Genomic DNA, 16304 nt, shown 5'->3' with positions numbered 1-16304 from the left:
ATTCCTGTACCACTGAGCTACTGTTTCATTTTCTATTTCCTTGAATCAGCACCAGCAACCAGAATGGAGTTTTCAGGAAGACATAAGAGCTGCAGAGGAAGACAGTACACGTCCTACTGGATGAGTTGGCAGGGAAGGAAGGAGACTTCTTACCTGGTCTTTGCTAAAAGTAACCATACACTGGTAAGCAGCATCCGCTGTTGCAAATATGTGAGGGGGATTTGAGGCACGTTTCACCCCATGATAAAGTCTGGAAAACTGAAGGAAAAAAAAATTAATTTAAAGATGACATCTAATGCACCGGTACCTGTTGCCCATGAAACCAAGGCTTTGTTACTTGTTAGGGGAATTATAGCATCAGGAAGGCTATTGAGCCACAGACTCTGGAGTCTGCAGGCATAAGTTCAAATCCCAGTTCTTCACTTACTGGTTTCATGAGCTTTTGCATGGGCGTTAACTTCCCCATGCTAGGTCTCCTCATCAGCCAAACAGCTTTCATCATCATGCCTGCTTCATAAGATTACAAGGAGTAAGTGAGATAGTGGAAAGCACTAACTGGATGTTTGCTATTACCATTATATCTTGCTCTGAAAAGTTACCCACGAAATGGAAGAATGCCATCCGTGTTGTATTATCCTCTGCAGGTTGGGGTATACACTGCTAAAGCAGCAGCAGTTTATTCTCGTTTTTCCCTTCTTTTCACTTTCCCTTGTGGTTTTTTAATTTCCTATTAAGGAGTAACATGCTCTTACAGCACCCCTTACCTGTGGAGAGTATATGCTTAGATTCTGGAAAGGGTTTAAGGCAATTAAGATGTCTCCAACATATGTGTAGATCACCAAGTCCATGTAACGCTTTTGCAACTGACGAATAATTGAATCCTAAGAAGAGGATAGATAGTACTGAGAGTAAACGCTATTTCTAACTAAGAAAGAATTCTCAAAATAACAAATTTAGTCTCATAAGAATTTTTTTTTCTAAAAGAGGAAAGTAGCAATTTAAATCATACAGTGACCCTAAGGATCTTCAATGAAGATATTTGGCTTGGAAGAAGAAAAACAAAAATAGGAATATGCTGAAAGAATAAGGCCTACTTAGGACTTGCTAAAGGACATTGAGATAGCCAACAAGGTTTTATTTGTTATTACGAAGAACTTGTCTTATCGAATCAAAATGCTCTACTTAGAATTTGGTTTAATAAAAGTATAGAAAAAATAGTAACTTCTTTTCTAAAAGCATTACACTTAAAATTTAGGTAGTGGGAATATGGAGTTGAACACTTCTATGTTACACTTTAGTGATTCATGCATTGTAGTTAAAGGTCTCTGGAGTTAGAATCAGCAAAAGCAGTTCCAGTGCAATTAACAGCTCTATTAAACATGCATACTTTAAGTGGAGATTATCACAGTTTTCAAATTTAGAACTCAAGCTGTATTATCCTCCACTATTTCCCTAAATAAAGCTACTCTTTATGAAGAACAAACAACTATCTTTTTTTTAAATTAACATAGAATGTATTATTTGCCCCAGGGGTATAGGTCTGTGAATCATCAGTCTTAACACAACTCACAGCACTCACCATAGCACATACCCTCCCCAGTGTCCATCACCCAGTCACCCCATCCCTCCCATCCCCCTGCCTCCAGCAACTCTCAGTTTGTTTCCTGAGATTAAGAGTCTCATGGTTTGCCTCCCTCCCTAGTCCTGTCTTGTTTCATTTTTTCCTTCCTTTTCCCCTAAGATCCACTCCCCACACTGGCCCTGCCTCTCAAATTCCTCATATCAGAAAGATCATATGATAACTGTCTTTCTCTGAATGACTTATTTCACTTAAAATAATACCCTCTAGTTCCATCCACATCGTTGCAAATGGCAAGATTTTGACAAACAACTATCTTGACTTCAGAGTTAAACTGCACTTTCTCTAAAACAGAAAATAATTCCTGGTGATGTAATAAATCATTTAGGCTTACAATATAAAGGGCTTTATTGGAAAAAATTCCTCTTCATCATTTAGGACACTTGGGGGACTATAAATGAACACAACACAGGATCACAGTCACAGCAACCAAATGCTCTGTGAGCTTTACCTCAAGGCTATACAAACAATTAAATTTTCATGTGACCTTAGGAGAACATGGTCTACAAGAAAAAGGTCAGATCATTCACATGAAACAAATGTCAGCAGTGAGAACTGCCTACTAAATATTTAGTACCTCATCCAGAACCTCTAAATTGACCAAGTCATCCTCAAGGCAGTATTTTTCAGCATCTTCCACATGATAGGGTCTTCTGGTATGCATTCTTTCATGCCTAGAAATTTATCCAGAGAACATTGGCATTAATATAGTAAAAATTGTAGCAGAATGTAAACCACGAGAATGTTTCATTCACAATCTTCCCACATGTGCTCAGAGACTTCAGTGATGGGGACAGAAAGAGCAAGTGCAGTCCAGGTCCCCAAGCCCTAGGACCCTCTCCCTGTGGCTATAGAGCTATCCAGGGCAAGGTGACCTCCAGACCTCAAGCCTCCTTTCTACCACAGTGAGGAATATTGCCAAATGGGCCCATCTAATACTTCTGTTTGTTCTTCTTAAATGCCAACCACAGTTTTTCCAGAAATAAGTATCTCATGTTCTTTCTGCTCATTGGGAGGAATATAGTCCTCACCCAGATACTGCCCTTGAGGTCCCCTCGTGCTATCCACCAGCATCGACCCCAACTTTATGAAAAATATTTAAAACTGAGAGAATAAGCAAGCAAATATCAATAAATAAAAAATGTTTACATTTTACCTTATTTATTTGAAATCTCTGTTACCCACGTTTCATCCCACTCCCCTTTCCTGAATGACGACTATTTGGTGGGTATCCTTCCAGTCTGTTTTTAAAATACTGGTCATACACGTGAGCCATATACATATTCTGTATGTTGCTTATAAAAATGATATACTGTTTCATTCTGCAAAATTGTTTTCTCCCACTCAACATTATGATTTTTTAAACTATATACATATACGTATTTCGGTCACTTCAATCACTGGGTAATGTTACGTTATATAAATATATACCAATTTATTTACTCAGTCCTATGATCATCAACACTTAGATTAATTCCGATTTTTGCTATTTAAATAAAGCAACACTGAATATCTTTATATGTATCCCCTTGTCTATGTATGTGAGATTTTTCTCTTGGGGGCTTTACTCCACAAGCATTTAAAAAACCTGGTTGGCAAAAATAAAAAACAAAAAACTTGGTTGGCAAACAATGCCAATCCCCTTTGGCATACCAAAATATAGTTCTTTAAGGTATAAAATCAGTTCAAGTCAAAGTAGGCCTTCCTGTAATTCCTTCATAAAGGTATCACTAGTCAGTGTGGTGTAGGGGGAAAGCAGCAGCTTAGAAGTTAAAAGCTCTGGGTCCTCATCTCAGGGTTCTGAGGAATGCGTGGGCCACTGAGCAATCAGCCTGCATCTCAGTTTTCTTCATCTATAAACAGAACCTCTCACAACTGTCTATCTCAGAGGGGGGCTGTGAAAGCAATATGGTCGTGGATATAAAAATGCAAAAGAGTTGAAAACATGTACCAAGTATTGTCAAAACTTGGAATCAGGGGCGCCTGGGTGGCTCAGTGGGTTAAGCCGCTGCCTTTGGCTCAGGCCTTTGGCTCAGGTCATGATCTCGGGGTCCTGGGATCGAGTCCCGCATCGGGTTCTCTGCTCAGCAGGGAGCCTGCTTCCCTTTCTCTCTCTCTGCCTGCCTCTCTGCCTACTTGTGATCTCTACCTGTCAAATAAATAAGTAAAATCTTAAAAAAAAAAAAAACTTGGAATCAACAATTTGCACTAGTCTACATATTACTTGGAATACCAATAACTGAACAAAATCATGTGTAAGATCCCTTCCAGGCACTGTCAGTTCCGAAGCATCACTGCATGGTCCTTCGCTGTCACCTGCTATGCTCATAGGATACAAGATACAATTTTATTTTGCCAGGTCCCAGAAGCTAGTCTGACTCAACATGTTGCTGTATGTGCCAGGTGGGCATCATAGCATCCCGCTGTACACTCTGTCCCTTGCTACATGCGTTTCACAGGCGGTAAAAAGGAAGAAGTAAATTCAACAGCTCTACATATTGAATCCTGACTTCATAATGTGAAGGAAATGGACAAAGAAAACACTGATTTTTTTTCCTCTTCCTGCCTATTAAATTTTACTTCCTAATTCACATCACTGACAGATTTGAAGAAGGGATATCTGAAGTGTGGTATTAGTCATTTCGAGTGCTAGAGCCGGTTTTGCTGCTAATCCATATAGAGATCCAAGATAGATAAAGCTTAATTTTACTTAATAAAATCAAATTTATAACCAAGAATTTTAAAAATTATTAAACAGAAGGGTTTGTTCATTTGTATCCTAACATATTAGTGATGTCAAAGAGAAATCAGATTGAACTGAAATACAAATTTTTACTAAAACTCAGAGCTGCTTACTTCTAGCTAGGCACTTCGCTAAATAAAACAGCAGGAGGGTGCCTATTTCTGGCCAAATCCTCTTCATGTAAAACTTAAGCATTCTTTCCCTTGAAGCTCAACATGAAATGTAATATACATTTAAAAAAATAATTAAATTCTCATATTAAATATGGTTACCTTACCCCCTTTCTAAATCCCTATCCTACAACTGTATGAAATAGGCTAAGTTGGAGTTTATTCTATACATCTTCAACAATGAAAATGAGGAATTAAAAAATCATCCACAGATCTGGTTCCAGTCAAAATGGAGTAAACTCTCTCCAGTCTGCCTCCCTACTGAATGCAACTAAATGCCTTAGAGAGAATGCATGGGACTTTGAGAAGTAAACAGTAACAGGAAGACTGGGGAAATCAAAATCTGAAATACTACTGAATCAATGGCAAGTTTCCCATGGATTATTTTTTTCCTCCAGTAACTCCTGACCTGAACTTAAAGGCAGCCCAAACGACATACAGGGATGTCAGGCTTCATTCTGGATGACATTTTTACAGCCAACCAAAAATGGAAATACTGACAAAACCTCACTTGCAATATCACAAATAAATAAACTCTAGAGAAAGCTGTGACTTTCAAGGTGAACATGTACAATGCAATATACCACCAGGATCGAAACTGTCATCTTTTGAACCCTGCAGAAGATTGTCTATCTGCCAACACAGATTTAATCTCCAGGAACCGTGCAGATGCTGTCTGCAAATCTGAGCTTGATTCTCATAAGAACCTTCCCCTTATAATATTTTATAAACAACTTTGGAAAGATTTTACCCTCTGTGATTAGCCATGTATCACCTCTCCCCATGCTTGTTGGCAATCAAATTGCTTAGACTTGTTTGCTTCCAAAATTGAAGCTGGCAATCTAGAAGCTGATGTTGATGAAAGGTATTTCCACTCTATCAAAATCACTTCATTTTCTCAACCAGCAAAAAAAAAAAAAAATCTCTTAGCCCCATCTCTACTTTCCCCAACTAGTGCTCTCACCTACTTCATTTTCCTCTGGCTATGGGGTTTGTAGAGTCTACTGAAGACAAAAAAAAAAAAAATTACTTATTCCAGCTTTTATCTGTTTTTTAAAAATTATCCTAGACTTTACATACACTCATAAAAAATATTACTAAAAAATATATTCACTTACACTCATGAGTGTATGTAACATTTATTCATTTTTAGTTGAAATTAATAAAAATAACTTGGTTTAATTTTTTTAGTTTTCTTTCATTAAATTATTTGTTGTCACTGGCAATTACCAGCTTACATTTCCTTTAAATTCACATGCTCCATCTAGTGCCTTACTTGAGAATAGCATATATTATCAATCTTTGCTGAAGAATTCCTTAATGTGAAAATTATGAACTTCCAACTACAAGGTATTGAATTGAATGTTTCAAAGCTCAGAGAAATGGATAGATAGATAAGTGGATGGATGAATAGCAAAAGGCATTCTATTAAATCAAGAGGATAAGTTTTAATGACTCAAAAGTCATTTTCAAACCCCAGGAAAGTCTACACTGCTCTTTGCTAGATTCTTACTTGTTTTTTATGAGGCTCTAAGTATGTTGGCTCTCAAGTCTGGCCTCCTCGATAAATGGAGTTTGTGGGGTTAAAGCTTAGAAAGGAAGAAACTCAAAGTCCTGGCTTGGGCTGGTTCCTGGAGTGTCAGTTCGTGGGGGATGCAGGATAGTGAGTAGGACTGACCTTAGGTTTCAGGGATCAGGAAAAGGGGGAACTGGTGTCAGAATCCCTGGCTTAGGTGAGCTGGGAACAAGGGCAAGTCTGAAACATCAAGTCCAAAGAAATGGGTGGAGAGTAAGAACTAGATCTGAAGAGTGGGTGAGACAAGCAGAGGTTGAAAGTTCCGTAAGACAAAGGTAGGCACAGATCAAGCAGAGAAGATGGGAGAGACTTTGGAATGTCTTAGGCCCAGCCCATGAGTGAGAAACAAGCTGTAGAGGGTACCAAACTGGCTCAGACACTGTGGGGATTGTTCTCCTGGAATAAATTCCTGAAGTACTGCTGCCTTCACTTCACTACAGTTTCATCTCTATGCCAGCTTTATAGTTAAAACCATTTGTGCATGCGTGCTCTTTAATATCTCATCAATGGGCTACAGATTTCTTTGTTCAAGTTGCTGGCCCTGTGAAGGATTTTGACAAATATTATATATTTTGTCTGAAAGTAATCCCTTAATCCCTTAGCCTCTTCCTATCTGTCAACTATGCCTGTGGAAACAGTGACTTCCATATAGGTAGGTCAAAACAGGGCTTCACATAGGTGTAGTGCATTCTTTCCTTTATCTCTAACTACGATGAAGAACAAAGCAAAAGGAGGCCCTCTAAAGCATAACTCAAGATGGGAAGGAAATAAAAATGTTTTAGCCTAATAATTACAGGAGCTGTGCTAGTAAGAGAGATTAAACATTGCACTGAGAAACGCCTGATGGTATTTTGGGGACAGTCATGCTGTGACAGGACCACTGTGAAGGATACCTCCCTGTCAGCTCCTCTACACAGGCTCAGAGCCCTCCCTCCATCCAAGAGTGGAACTGGAAGGAGTAGAGAATGACTAAGTCTCCCATCAGATTCCAGACACTAAAGGAAGTAAAATCTGTTGATGGTGGAGAAAAAAGGGGGAAGAGAAGAGAAGGAGTAAGAAAAAAGGTCCAGGCTCAAAGGTGGTGGTCCTCAAGACTCTAAGACAAAGGCTTCTGTGGCCATGGACAGAGCTCAGGAACAAACTGACAAGTTGAATAGATCAGAGGTACGTGAGAGATCAGAGGAACTCCCTTATCACCACATTCAATGGAGTCTATATAGTGAAGAAAATATTACTAAAAACTAGAGAAAGAGTACTATTATATTTCTTCCAAATCATTATTAACGTTTCAATATACCCTTTGATAACAAAGTTGATGAAAGAAAAACTTCTATTTGACTCTAACTATATAATCATGGACCTAGAATGAGAAAAACAATAGCAGACCATCTAGGTGTGATACCATTTTACCGAGAGTCAAGTATAGATAGAGATACCACCTAGATAACTTTAACTACTACATGAGCTCTATCTTGACCTAAAACGTAAGTTTGTATCTATCCAACAAACATTACAATACACAGACTAAAAGAACAGAATTGTTTGGGGAGAAATTATTATAATATCTCCCTATCTTTTCATCAAAGCACGGTTTGGGCCAGAATTCCAATCAATTAGCGTCTTATCATCAATCATATCAAACAGAATGTGATATACTCACCTTCTCTAGGCAGCAAGAATCAGTGACAATACCAAAAAATTAAGTATTGATCTATTCATTCAGTTACAGACACACAGATAGACAGCAGATACTACTTCTATTGGTGTGGATTTATTTTGTGTCTGTTAGGAGGGCAGATCTTTCTGTCATGGCCACCGAAAGATCCTTCACCTCCTATGTCAAGCATTCTCAGCACTTGATAAACTAATCATTTAGAAGTCATTCACTTATACTCATGAGTGTATGTAACATGGTGGACGTGGATGTGTGTGCACGTTTGCAGGTAAGAGAGGAAGTGAGTGAGCAAGGCTTACTGGGGAAGGCTAGACAGTTAAACAGTGAGAATCTGTTTTTAAAGGTCACTGCTGCAGGTTGAAAAGAAAATCAGAAAAACTGAGGTCATCATTTTAATCAGCCTCAGGCAAATTGCAAGGGTAGAATAAAAATCCATTAAACAGAGCAGAAAACAACCAGCAACTTAATTCTTCTACCAAGTAATACTTAAAATAGCCCCCTGGCATTTGAGGATTTAACATTTGTGGTTTCGGTCAGTCCCAAGCCCCCTCAGGGGAAGGACATGCTGGATCTTGTAATTTTACTAAGGATTGCCGTTGAGCCCACAATAGGAGACTGGGAAGTAGGAGGCAATCACAGCACAGTCAACCCAGCACCTTCCCTACCTCTACTCACATTCCAGACAGTAGTTTTGCTCTTTTCCCACTAATTCTTGTGAGGTAATTAAAACAAAACATATTTTCATGTCTACTTCTCTGAACGTTAATGATAATATAAGATACTAGCTTATACTGATGAAGTCAGGGATTTATAAAACTGGTTTGGGGGAAAAGTCCTGTTGAAGACCAAGGAAATGGAAGCTGATGTAAAGGAAATGGCCAAATTGTTTAAAAGCACCCCAGACAAGTAAGTAAAAAAAAGATAGCTCCCAACTACTGTTTACAGGATTTTAGGACTTTTTAACCTCCTTTGAGACAGTAAGCCTTAGTTTTATAATTTCTCTACCATACCTGAATCAAATGTATGCTATGGCAAAATTATAAATTACTGGAGAAACTTAAATTCCAACAGTTATACTCATACACCTTAATCAGCATTAGGAAATGAGTATCAAATTTCAACACAATGGTGCTCTCCACAGCTGCCTCACATACATAACGTGAAAGGGAAATGGATCACGGCCTCACTTTCCACACAACTAGACCACTCAGAAGAATGCTTAGTTCGAGGAGAAGGGAGATGGGGCCTCAGCATTCAAGCCCTTCTTCAGGCACACTGCAGCTCCTGCTCTATAGTGAATAAGCTCCAGTGATCCCTAGCTTGGCCCTTGAACACTTACCTCTACAGAACTGAAGTAGACCACTGCCCTGTAACACTCTTGCCCCAGCTTCATTTCCCACCTACTCATGGTGAAAAGGTAGGGGAAGGGGCATCCTCCCTACTCCCCTCTGCATTTCTCAGCCGTGCTTCTCCCAAACCAATCTGGCCCTTTTAAAAATGTCACATCATCCTTATATATCATCTCCTCCAGCACTTGACCCCCATTTTTCATTCTCTCTATCCATTCCCCTGGTGTCAGTTTTTGGTTTCCCTACCCCCCACCAATCACTTTGTTAATTCTTCCCACATGCTGAACTCAGGGTTCCTCAACTTGTCAACTCTCTTAACAACTTTGATTTCTAGTGCCACTGAATTTGTCCACAAGTTCAGACATGACTAGTTCCCAGTTATTTCTCAAAAGTTCCCTTAAAAAAAAAAATCGGGCCCCTGGGTAGCTCAGTTGTTAAGCACCTGCCTTCGGTTCAGGTCTTGATTCCAGGGTTCTGGGATTGAGCCTTGCACTGGGCTCTCCACTCTGCAAGAAGCCTACTTCTTCCTCTCCCACTCTCCCTGCTTGTGTTTCCTCTCTTGCTGTGTCTCTCTCTTTATCAAATAAATTTTAAAAATCTTAAAAAAAAAAAAAAGTTCCCAAAATCTCAGTTCTACAATTCCTTTCTCATCATCCATTCATGGAATCTGCTCTTTTTCAGCACTGCAACTGCCAGTCTCTTGACCCAGACCAGGCCTCAAAAGTTAGAAAGCCACTTCTGACTTCACTTTCTTCCAAATTCCAAAAAGACCCCAAGGATACTCTCCTACTCATCCTTATTCCCCTGCTCCCTTGTCCACCCATCATGTCTGTCAAGCTAGTATCCAGTCGGAAGACCAGAATATCTGCTCTCTCTACTCCTGCCCCTCATTGCTAAGAATTTCTAGAGATAATAGACAGGAAAGGCAGTGGTGGTGATGGTACCTTTTTTGAGAGGTTCTGGTGCTGAATGCTCTCCTGAATGCTCTACATGCATTATGTTAAACAGTGACTAACTTCACTACAATGGAATGTTATTCAGTTAAGTTCCTCCTGGGTTTTCTGTGCTACTGAGCAATCATCATGTCCATCTTTAGGGGACCCTTTATAATATTCCTCTTGGGGGCTATTTTAAAGAGTTAACATTTTCCTGGTGTCCACAGCCCACTCCCAACTTTGAAACCACCTTAATTTTTTTTGAAAGACAAAAGCCATTCACCAGAAGGTGCCTTATAGGACCCCCTCTCCCTATCCCCACCTTCACCTCTCATATTTTCTGGATAGCTTCATCTAACCTTTCTGTGTCTTTCCCAACCTAGACGTTCTCTCTAAGGTCAACCCTCCTCTTAAGCCCTTGTTCCCACTTCCTCTTGCTTCTCTATATAAGATCCTCCCCTTCACCTGTCCAAGTTTGCCCCATCCTTTAAGAACTTATCTTCTTCCCCTTCAAACCATTAACTTCTCTCTCGCATAGAGAAAATACTAAAGTTCACAGAACATTCCCTGACTTTGCAGGAACAGTAAGACAATTTTCCCTGAAGCCTGTACGTCTCATTTCTCTGTATTTAGTTCTCAAAACTAAACAAGTCTTTCCAGCTGGGGGACCCAGGGCTGTCTGGAATACTGCATAACCCTTACAGAAAGCTGGAGACTTTATGTAATATCTGGAAATACTTGGCATTGCATTTGGTAGGTTAGGAAGAGGAAGCAAAATCTCTTTACTGATCTCTGTCTCTTAGTGTCTTATAATTTCTGTTTGATTGCAGTCTTAATCATGGTAGAGAGGCTGCCCAGTTGGGGTAACACTTCTCAATATCTTCTGTTATTTGCAATTGCCATAATCTGCTCACATGTCTCTCTGGCTCCTGCCTTGACCAGCTTCAATCTATTCTCTACACTGCAATCAGAATGACCTTCCTGGAGCACACGCCTGCTTAAAAACCTTCAGTGGCTTCTGAGTGCCTAAGAAACAAATCCAAGCTCTCTGGCCCATCATGACCTGGCCCCCGTCTGCCTTGGTTCTCCCACCCCCTGTTCCATGCCAAGCTCCAGCAAAGCCAACACTAAGTGTTCACCAAATTCCTTAAGCTCTCTCCAGCCTCCGTGCCTTTGCCCTTTGCTCATTGCTCATTATTCCCCTCTACCTAGAATAATCTCCTTCAACTCTTCTATTTGTTCTTCAGGATGTTTCAAGGATCATCTTCCCACCAGTTCCAGGGGTCTTTTCCTTCGGGGTATTCTGGGAAGTATCCCAGAATCCCTTTATCCAGGTACTTTTCATGTTGAAATGTCCTCATCTGATTCTTGTCCATTTCACACACTGGCCTATGAGTTCTTTATCAGGAACTGTATCTGATTTGCCTTTGTAGTCCCTCTGTTCAGCAGACAGCCTGACACATGCACATATACAAATGTCTCTTGAATGAATAAATGAATAAACTATATTTTAAATGAGATAGAAATTGATGTTTTTAACATTCAGTAGCTCAGTACTATTTATTTTTATGATGTTCTATGATAAATAGAGATGAATGTATACAAATTAAGGCTAAGCGGTAGGTAGTATTTAACAGAAATGAAGGGCTCTGAATTAAACAAACCCCGGTATGCTACTTCTACCACAGATAACACTGTGACGGTTAACTCTGTATCAAGAGCTATTCTACTTATTTTTTTATATACGGACTCACTTGACCCTCAAAAGAACCACCATGTTAAAGATGATGAAACCTCTGAACAGACCAATGTAACAACTTGTCCCTGAGTAGCTAAGCTGGGGTTTAACCCTGGCAGGCCAGTGGCTTCAACCACCACACCACGCTGCCTGCCAGGCAATGGTAACTGCACAAAAAAGTGGGAGGTGGGCATCTGCCTCACTCATCTATGTACTTGCCTCAAATCTTCTTTCTTTGCCCCACCTTCTCTTACAAACTCACAACTTCAGATATACTCAGTCACCAGCATCAAATGATATTGGAGAGCTTTTCTGGATGGGCTTAAAAAACACCTATGTAGCCAACCCCTTGCCAGTTGCTACAAGGACGTAACAACGTGGGACAGGTGGCAGATTAACAGTCAGTTACAGGTACTGTGTTTCCTTTAGAATTAATTTTCCTACCTCTTAAGGAGAGGGCTGTTTAAAGTTTTGATTCTTATTTGTGAGGTTGTGGGTTTATTATTTATTTACTTATTTAGTAATCTCTACACCCAAAGTAGTCTCTAACTCATGACCCCAAGATCAAGAATTGCGCAATGCTCCACTTACTGAGCCAGCCAGGCACCAATGGTTTTGTGTGTGTGTGTGTTTAATGACTTTGGAAGAAACACAAAGTCCTGAGTGAAACTGAAGATTGCAAAGCCCCTGTAAGAAGCCTTTGCCACCAAATAAGGCTTCTGATAGCAAAGAAGTTTAAAGATAAAGAGAAATGAGAGAAACTGGGTGAGAGAGACTGGAGTCTGATTTTTAATGCTAAAAGAAGGAACATCTTTAAAAAGAGAATATACATCTGGACAGGCAAAATCAGGCAAATGTGAAAAAGTGGATAACTTTGCAACCTAAGTCTTGGAAATTGTTCTGCAGCAGATTTCAGAACATAAGAGAAAAGGAGGAGAAGACTGATTCAATTTAGAGCATTTAAATGCTGGGTCTGTTTTTTGGCTTGGTTTGTTTGATTTGATTTCCTCTTCATTTGTGGTGCTAGTGCTGTCTGTCCTAGGGGAGTGGTGTGTGGTTTTGGGACAGTGGCTGGTGTACAGGAAGAAAAACAGGGGAAGAAAAGGGATTTTAGTTCCCTGGGGCTTAAACACAAGTTCAAGAGTGTTCTTCAAAAAGGTACCAAGTTACAAGAATTTCTCTACCCTATGGGCAAGCCATAGAAACACAAATGAGAGGGGGAAGGGGGAAAGAGTAGGAAAAAATTTGTTTTGAGCTATCCGAAAGGAAACTTGGTGGTGGTAAAGAAAATCAGCAAGATATAGTCACCTTGAAACTATGCCTCCAGGTCCAAGAGTTCCCATGCTTTTTTTGATTTGTAAACAGTGCTCTGCAGAATACACGAATATTTCCTTGTGACTAGTGATATTTTATCTCCAGTCCTTCAAATGTTCCTTTAATAATAATGCATTAGAGCTTATCTGCATCCTGTCCAGTTTTATAAAACCAAATAATTGCTGAGCTGGGAAGCAAGTTTATTTGCATTTAAAAAAAAATTTTTTTAAAGAGAAATTCTGCCACCCTCTGGACAGAAACCAAAGATCTATTTCTTAGAGACTGCCACAAAATACCATTTTAAGAAACTGAAAACATTTATTTCTTTAAATCTACCCTTTAGAAAAATGGGGCAGGGAGGGAGAAACACAGTTGTTTTGGATAGCACAGATACTGGCCTATGTTGTGGGGGCGGGGGGATCATTAAAAAATACTAAATTGCCTCTAAGGAATTTTTAACTAAATCGGATCTCAGAGCACATTAGAGAAAAATCCTCTGTGTTTAACTTGTAATCTTTCCAAAATCACGTTACAGCTTACATTTCTGCTTTTTAATCAGCAACAGCTAAGTAAAGATTTCTCACAAGAACTCAGCCGTGGCTGTTTTCATACAGCTACCGTTATTGGTTTGAAAAAATTCCGACATTTATTAAATATAAATATAGATGCATGTTGGTTTTTAACTAGAACATGAGGGCAGAGTGGGATTTCAGCCACAGTTGAGAGATATTAGCCATAAGAGCACAAACAGACAGCTTGTTTCTAAAGCTCTTCTGATCTCATCCACTGAGTATGGAGTACTTAATGTCATGTAAATGAAACTCTCAAAAAGGCAGGGATGTGATAATTACCAGCACTAATGCTGAGCAAATCAAAACACATGACATGCCATTTTTACAAATAACCAGAGAGAACAAGTAGGAAGACGCCATCTACCATACCTGGTTTTAACAACAGGGTTTAGATGCTTCTGGTCTTGGAGGACCTTGGCCAGCTGTTTTTGCAGAAATAAAACCTTCCCGTGGGCTCCTTTAATAAATGGGTGGTCGAGGAGATGTGTGACAGAAGGCCGCCTTTCAAAATCCTTAATAAGACACCTGTTTGCAAAAACCAACAAACAATCCAAAGTACAATTTTAGATACCTGGTCCCCCTGCCAATATGAGAGAGACAAGGCAAAAAAGCTCATTTATAAAACCTGATCACTAACCTGACACAGCTCTTTCTTTATTCATATGTATCAGAGGGTAAAAAAAATAATAATTCTCTGCTGGTCAAATTAATTACATCAGAAATCTATTTTAGTTTGGGTTAAATCCATGTTGAAAACAGTAAATTTTTGCCATCAACTGAATGTGAAATACTCAAAACACTGAAAAAAAAGACTGATCAGACTGAATTTTCTGTCTGAACTTTCACTACAGAAAAATGTTTACAATGGAGCCAAGTTGGTAAGTTTATATACTTTAGAAACATATAAACATATATAAAAACATATGCTGTCACTCAAAAAAAATCCTAATAGATGAAATGTCCACCATTTGATGGTAGGGAAAATGAATTCAGGAGTTTGCAAGGAAAGAAACTAATCATAAAGAAACCGTCACAGAGAAACTCCAACACCTTGATTTCTAATGTTTTCTGAAGCAGAAAAACCTCAGAACAGGAAGTGACTACAATATAATTCAGGTGAACTGGAATGGAATTATGCAAACAGGGAACAAAAAGACCATTGAAAATGGTAAAAATTGGGTTGCATTTAAATTCCTCTGTGGTTAATTGGTTAAAACCACACTGGTGTAACTACTTTCCGTTTCAGATTCAAATGCCCTTTTCAAAGAAAACAATGATTTAGTATATTTTGCTGTATGCCCTATGTTACCCAAGATGATTCTGATACAAGGAAATTTCTAGTGAAATGGAATCTGATGAATACCCGTCCAATTACCATTGCTTTTCCATTCTGAGTAGCTGCCCTTGATAGGAGAAAGAAATTTCAACAACTGCCCTTTTAAGCTATCAGCCTTTAGTTCATTTTGGAAGCTTAGGATAAATGCTAAATGCCATTCTGCCCACTCTGAAACAAACGTTTCCAGTTTCCCCAACAGTGATATACCAGCAACATCTAAAACACAACATATTTTAAATAAAGAAATGCACTCACAAATGGTTTAAAAAAAAAAAAATCAGCGTCATTTTGAACATCTTCTCAAACATTTAAGCAGAGTTCTTAAAACAATCCTTAACTGTTGGATTTACAAAATGGCTTTAACCTTTGCAGTTTAAATTTCAAACCACTTTCATATCCCTCACCTCCTAGTCCTGAAGGTAAATTTCCTAGTCAGTCAGTTTAGGATGGATGCAAGGGATTTCCTATCTATTGGAACTGGAGCTTTCAGTTAGAAAAGGCAAAAGAACCTAGATTATCTCCATTCTGCTGCCTGCATGACTATAAATACCACCTCTGCCTTGCCATGGGAAGAAATCAATCACATGACTTTTATGGGTTCAGGGGACTTTGGTATAATCTATTATTTTTCCCACCAAAAATAAATAAGTGCACATTCTTAAAAAAATACTATTATGTTCATGCCTGGGTGGCTCAGTCGGTTGGGTGTCTGCCTTCGGCTTGGATCATGATCCCAGAGTCTTGGGACCAAGCCCAGTGTGTCGGCCTCCCTGCTTGACGGGGGAGTCTGCTTCTCCCTCTTCCAATTCCCCTGCTTGTGTTCCCTCTCTCTGTGTCTCTCTCTGTCAAATAAGTATCTAAAATCTTTTAAAAAATACTATGTTCCTGTCTTTATATTAGCAGTCTTCCCTGGATTCCATGTATATTCATCTGTACATGTGTATGTGACTACCAAAGGAAAATAAACGCGGTTTCCCTAAGCACCTGGAAAATAAGGAACCGCCTGGTAGTTTTATGGTAAATAGTACAGGTGTAGTGGCCCTGTCCTTCTAGCTGGAGGGATGGTAGATGAAGACTCCTAAAATGCAAAACAGTCTGTGTCCTCTGAGAGTTCCTACTGCAGACAGATGCACATGGTGACTTCACATGCCCCCTACAGCCCTGGAGGGCATGCATTGGGCGGAAGTCCAGGAATCAAGCCTGCCCAGTGATCTGGGGCAGGTAACACTATGTCTTTCTTGCCTTGAACAGAACTAA

The 16304-nt window shown here is 39.4% G+C and overlaps 1 protein-coding gene across 1 annotated transcript in view; it reads right to left on the bottom strand.

Annotated features, from left to right (window-relative positions):
* MYO3B (myosin IIIB) overlaps positions 1 to 2303 on the bottom strand; it is a 224515-nt gene extending 222212 nt beyond the window's left edge. Inside the window, exons 1-3 of the mRNA XM_032880284.1 lie at positions 2217 to 2303; positions 765 to 881; positions 154 to 258 (exon numbers count right to left, since the gene is read on the bottom strand). Coding sequence (XP_032736175.1) covers positions 154 to 258; positions 765 to 881; positions 2217 to 2303 — 309 coding nt within the window. The remainder of the gene's footprint in view (positions 1 to 153; positions 259 to 764; positions 882 to 2216) is intronic.
* Between the last annotated feature and the right edge of the window lie 14001 nt (positions 2304 to 16304).

Source organism: Lontra canadensis, unplaced genomic scaffold (assembly GCF_010015895.1).
Source record: "Lontra canadensis isolate GAN:19392208 unplaced genomic scaffold, GSC_riverotter_1.0 scaffold69, whole genome shotgun sequence".
Lineage (NCBI taxonomy): Eukaryota > Metazoa > Chordata > Mammalia > Carnivora > Mustelidae > Lontra > Lontra canadensis.
Note: the sequence above shows the minus strand (reverse complement) of the source record. Positions and strands in the feature narration are given on the sequence as shown.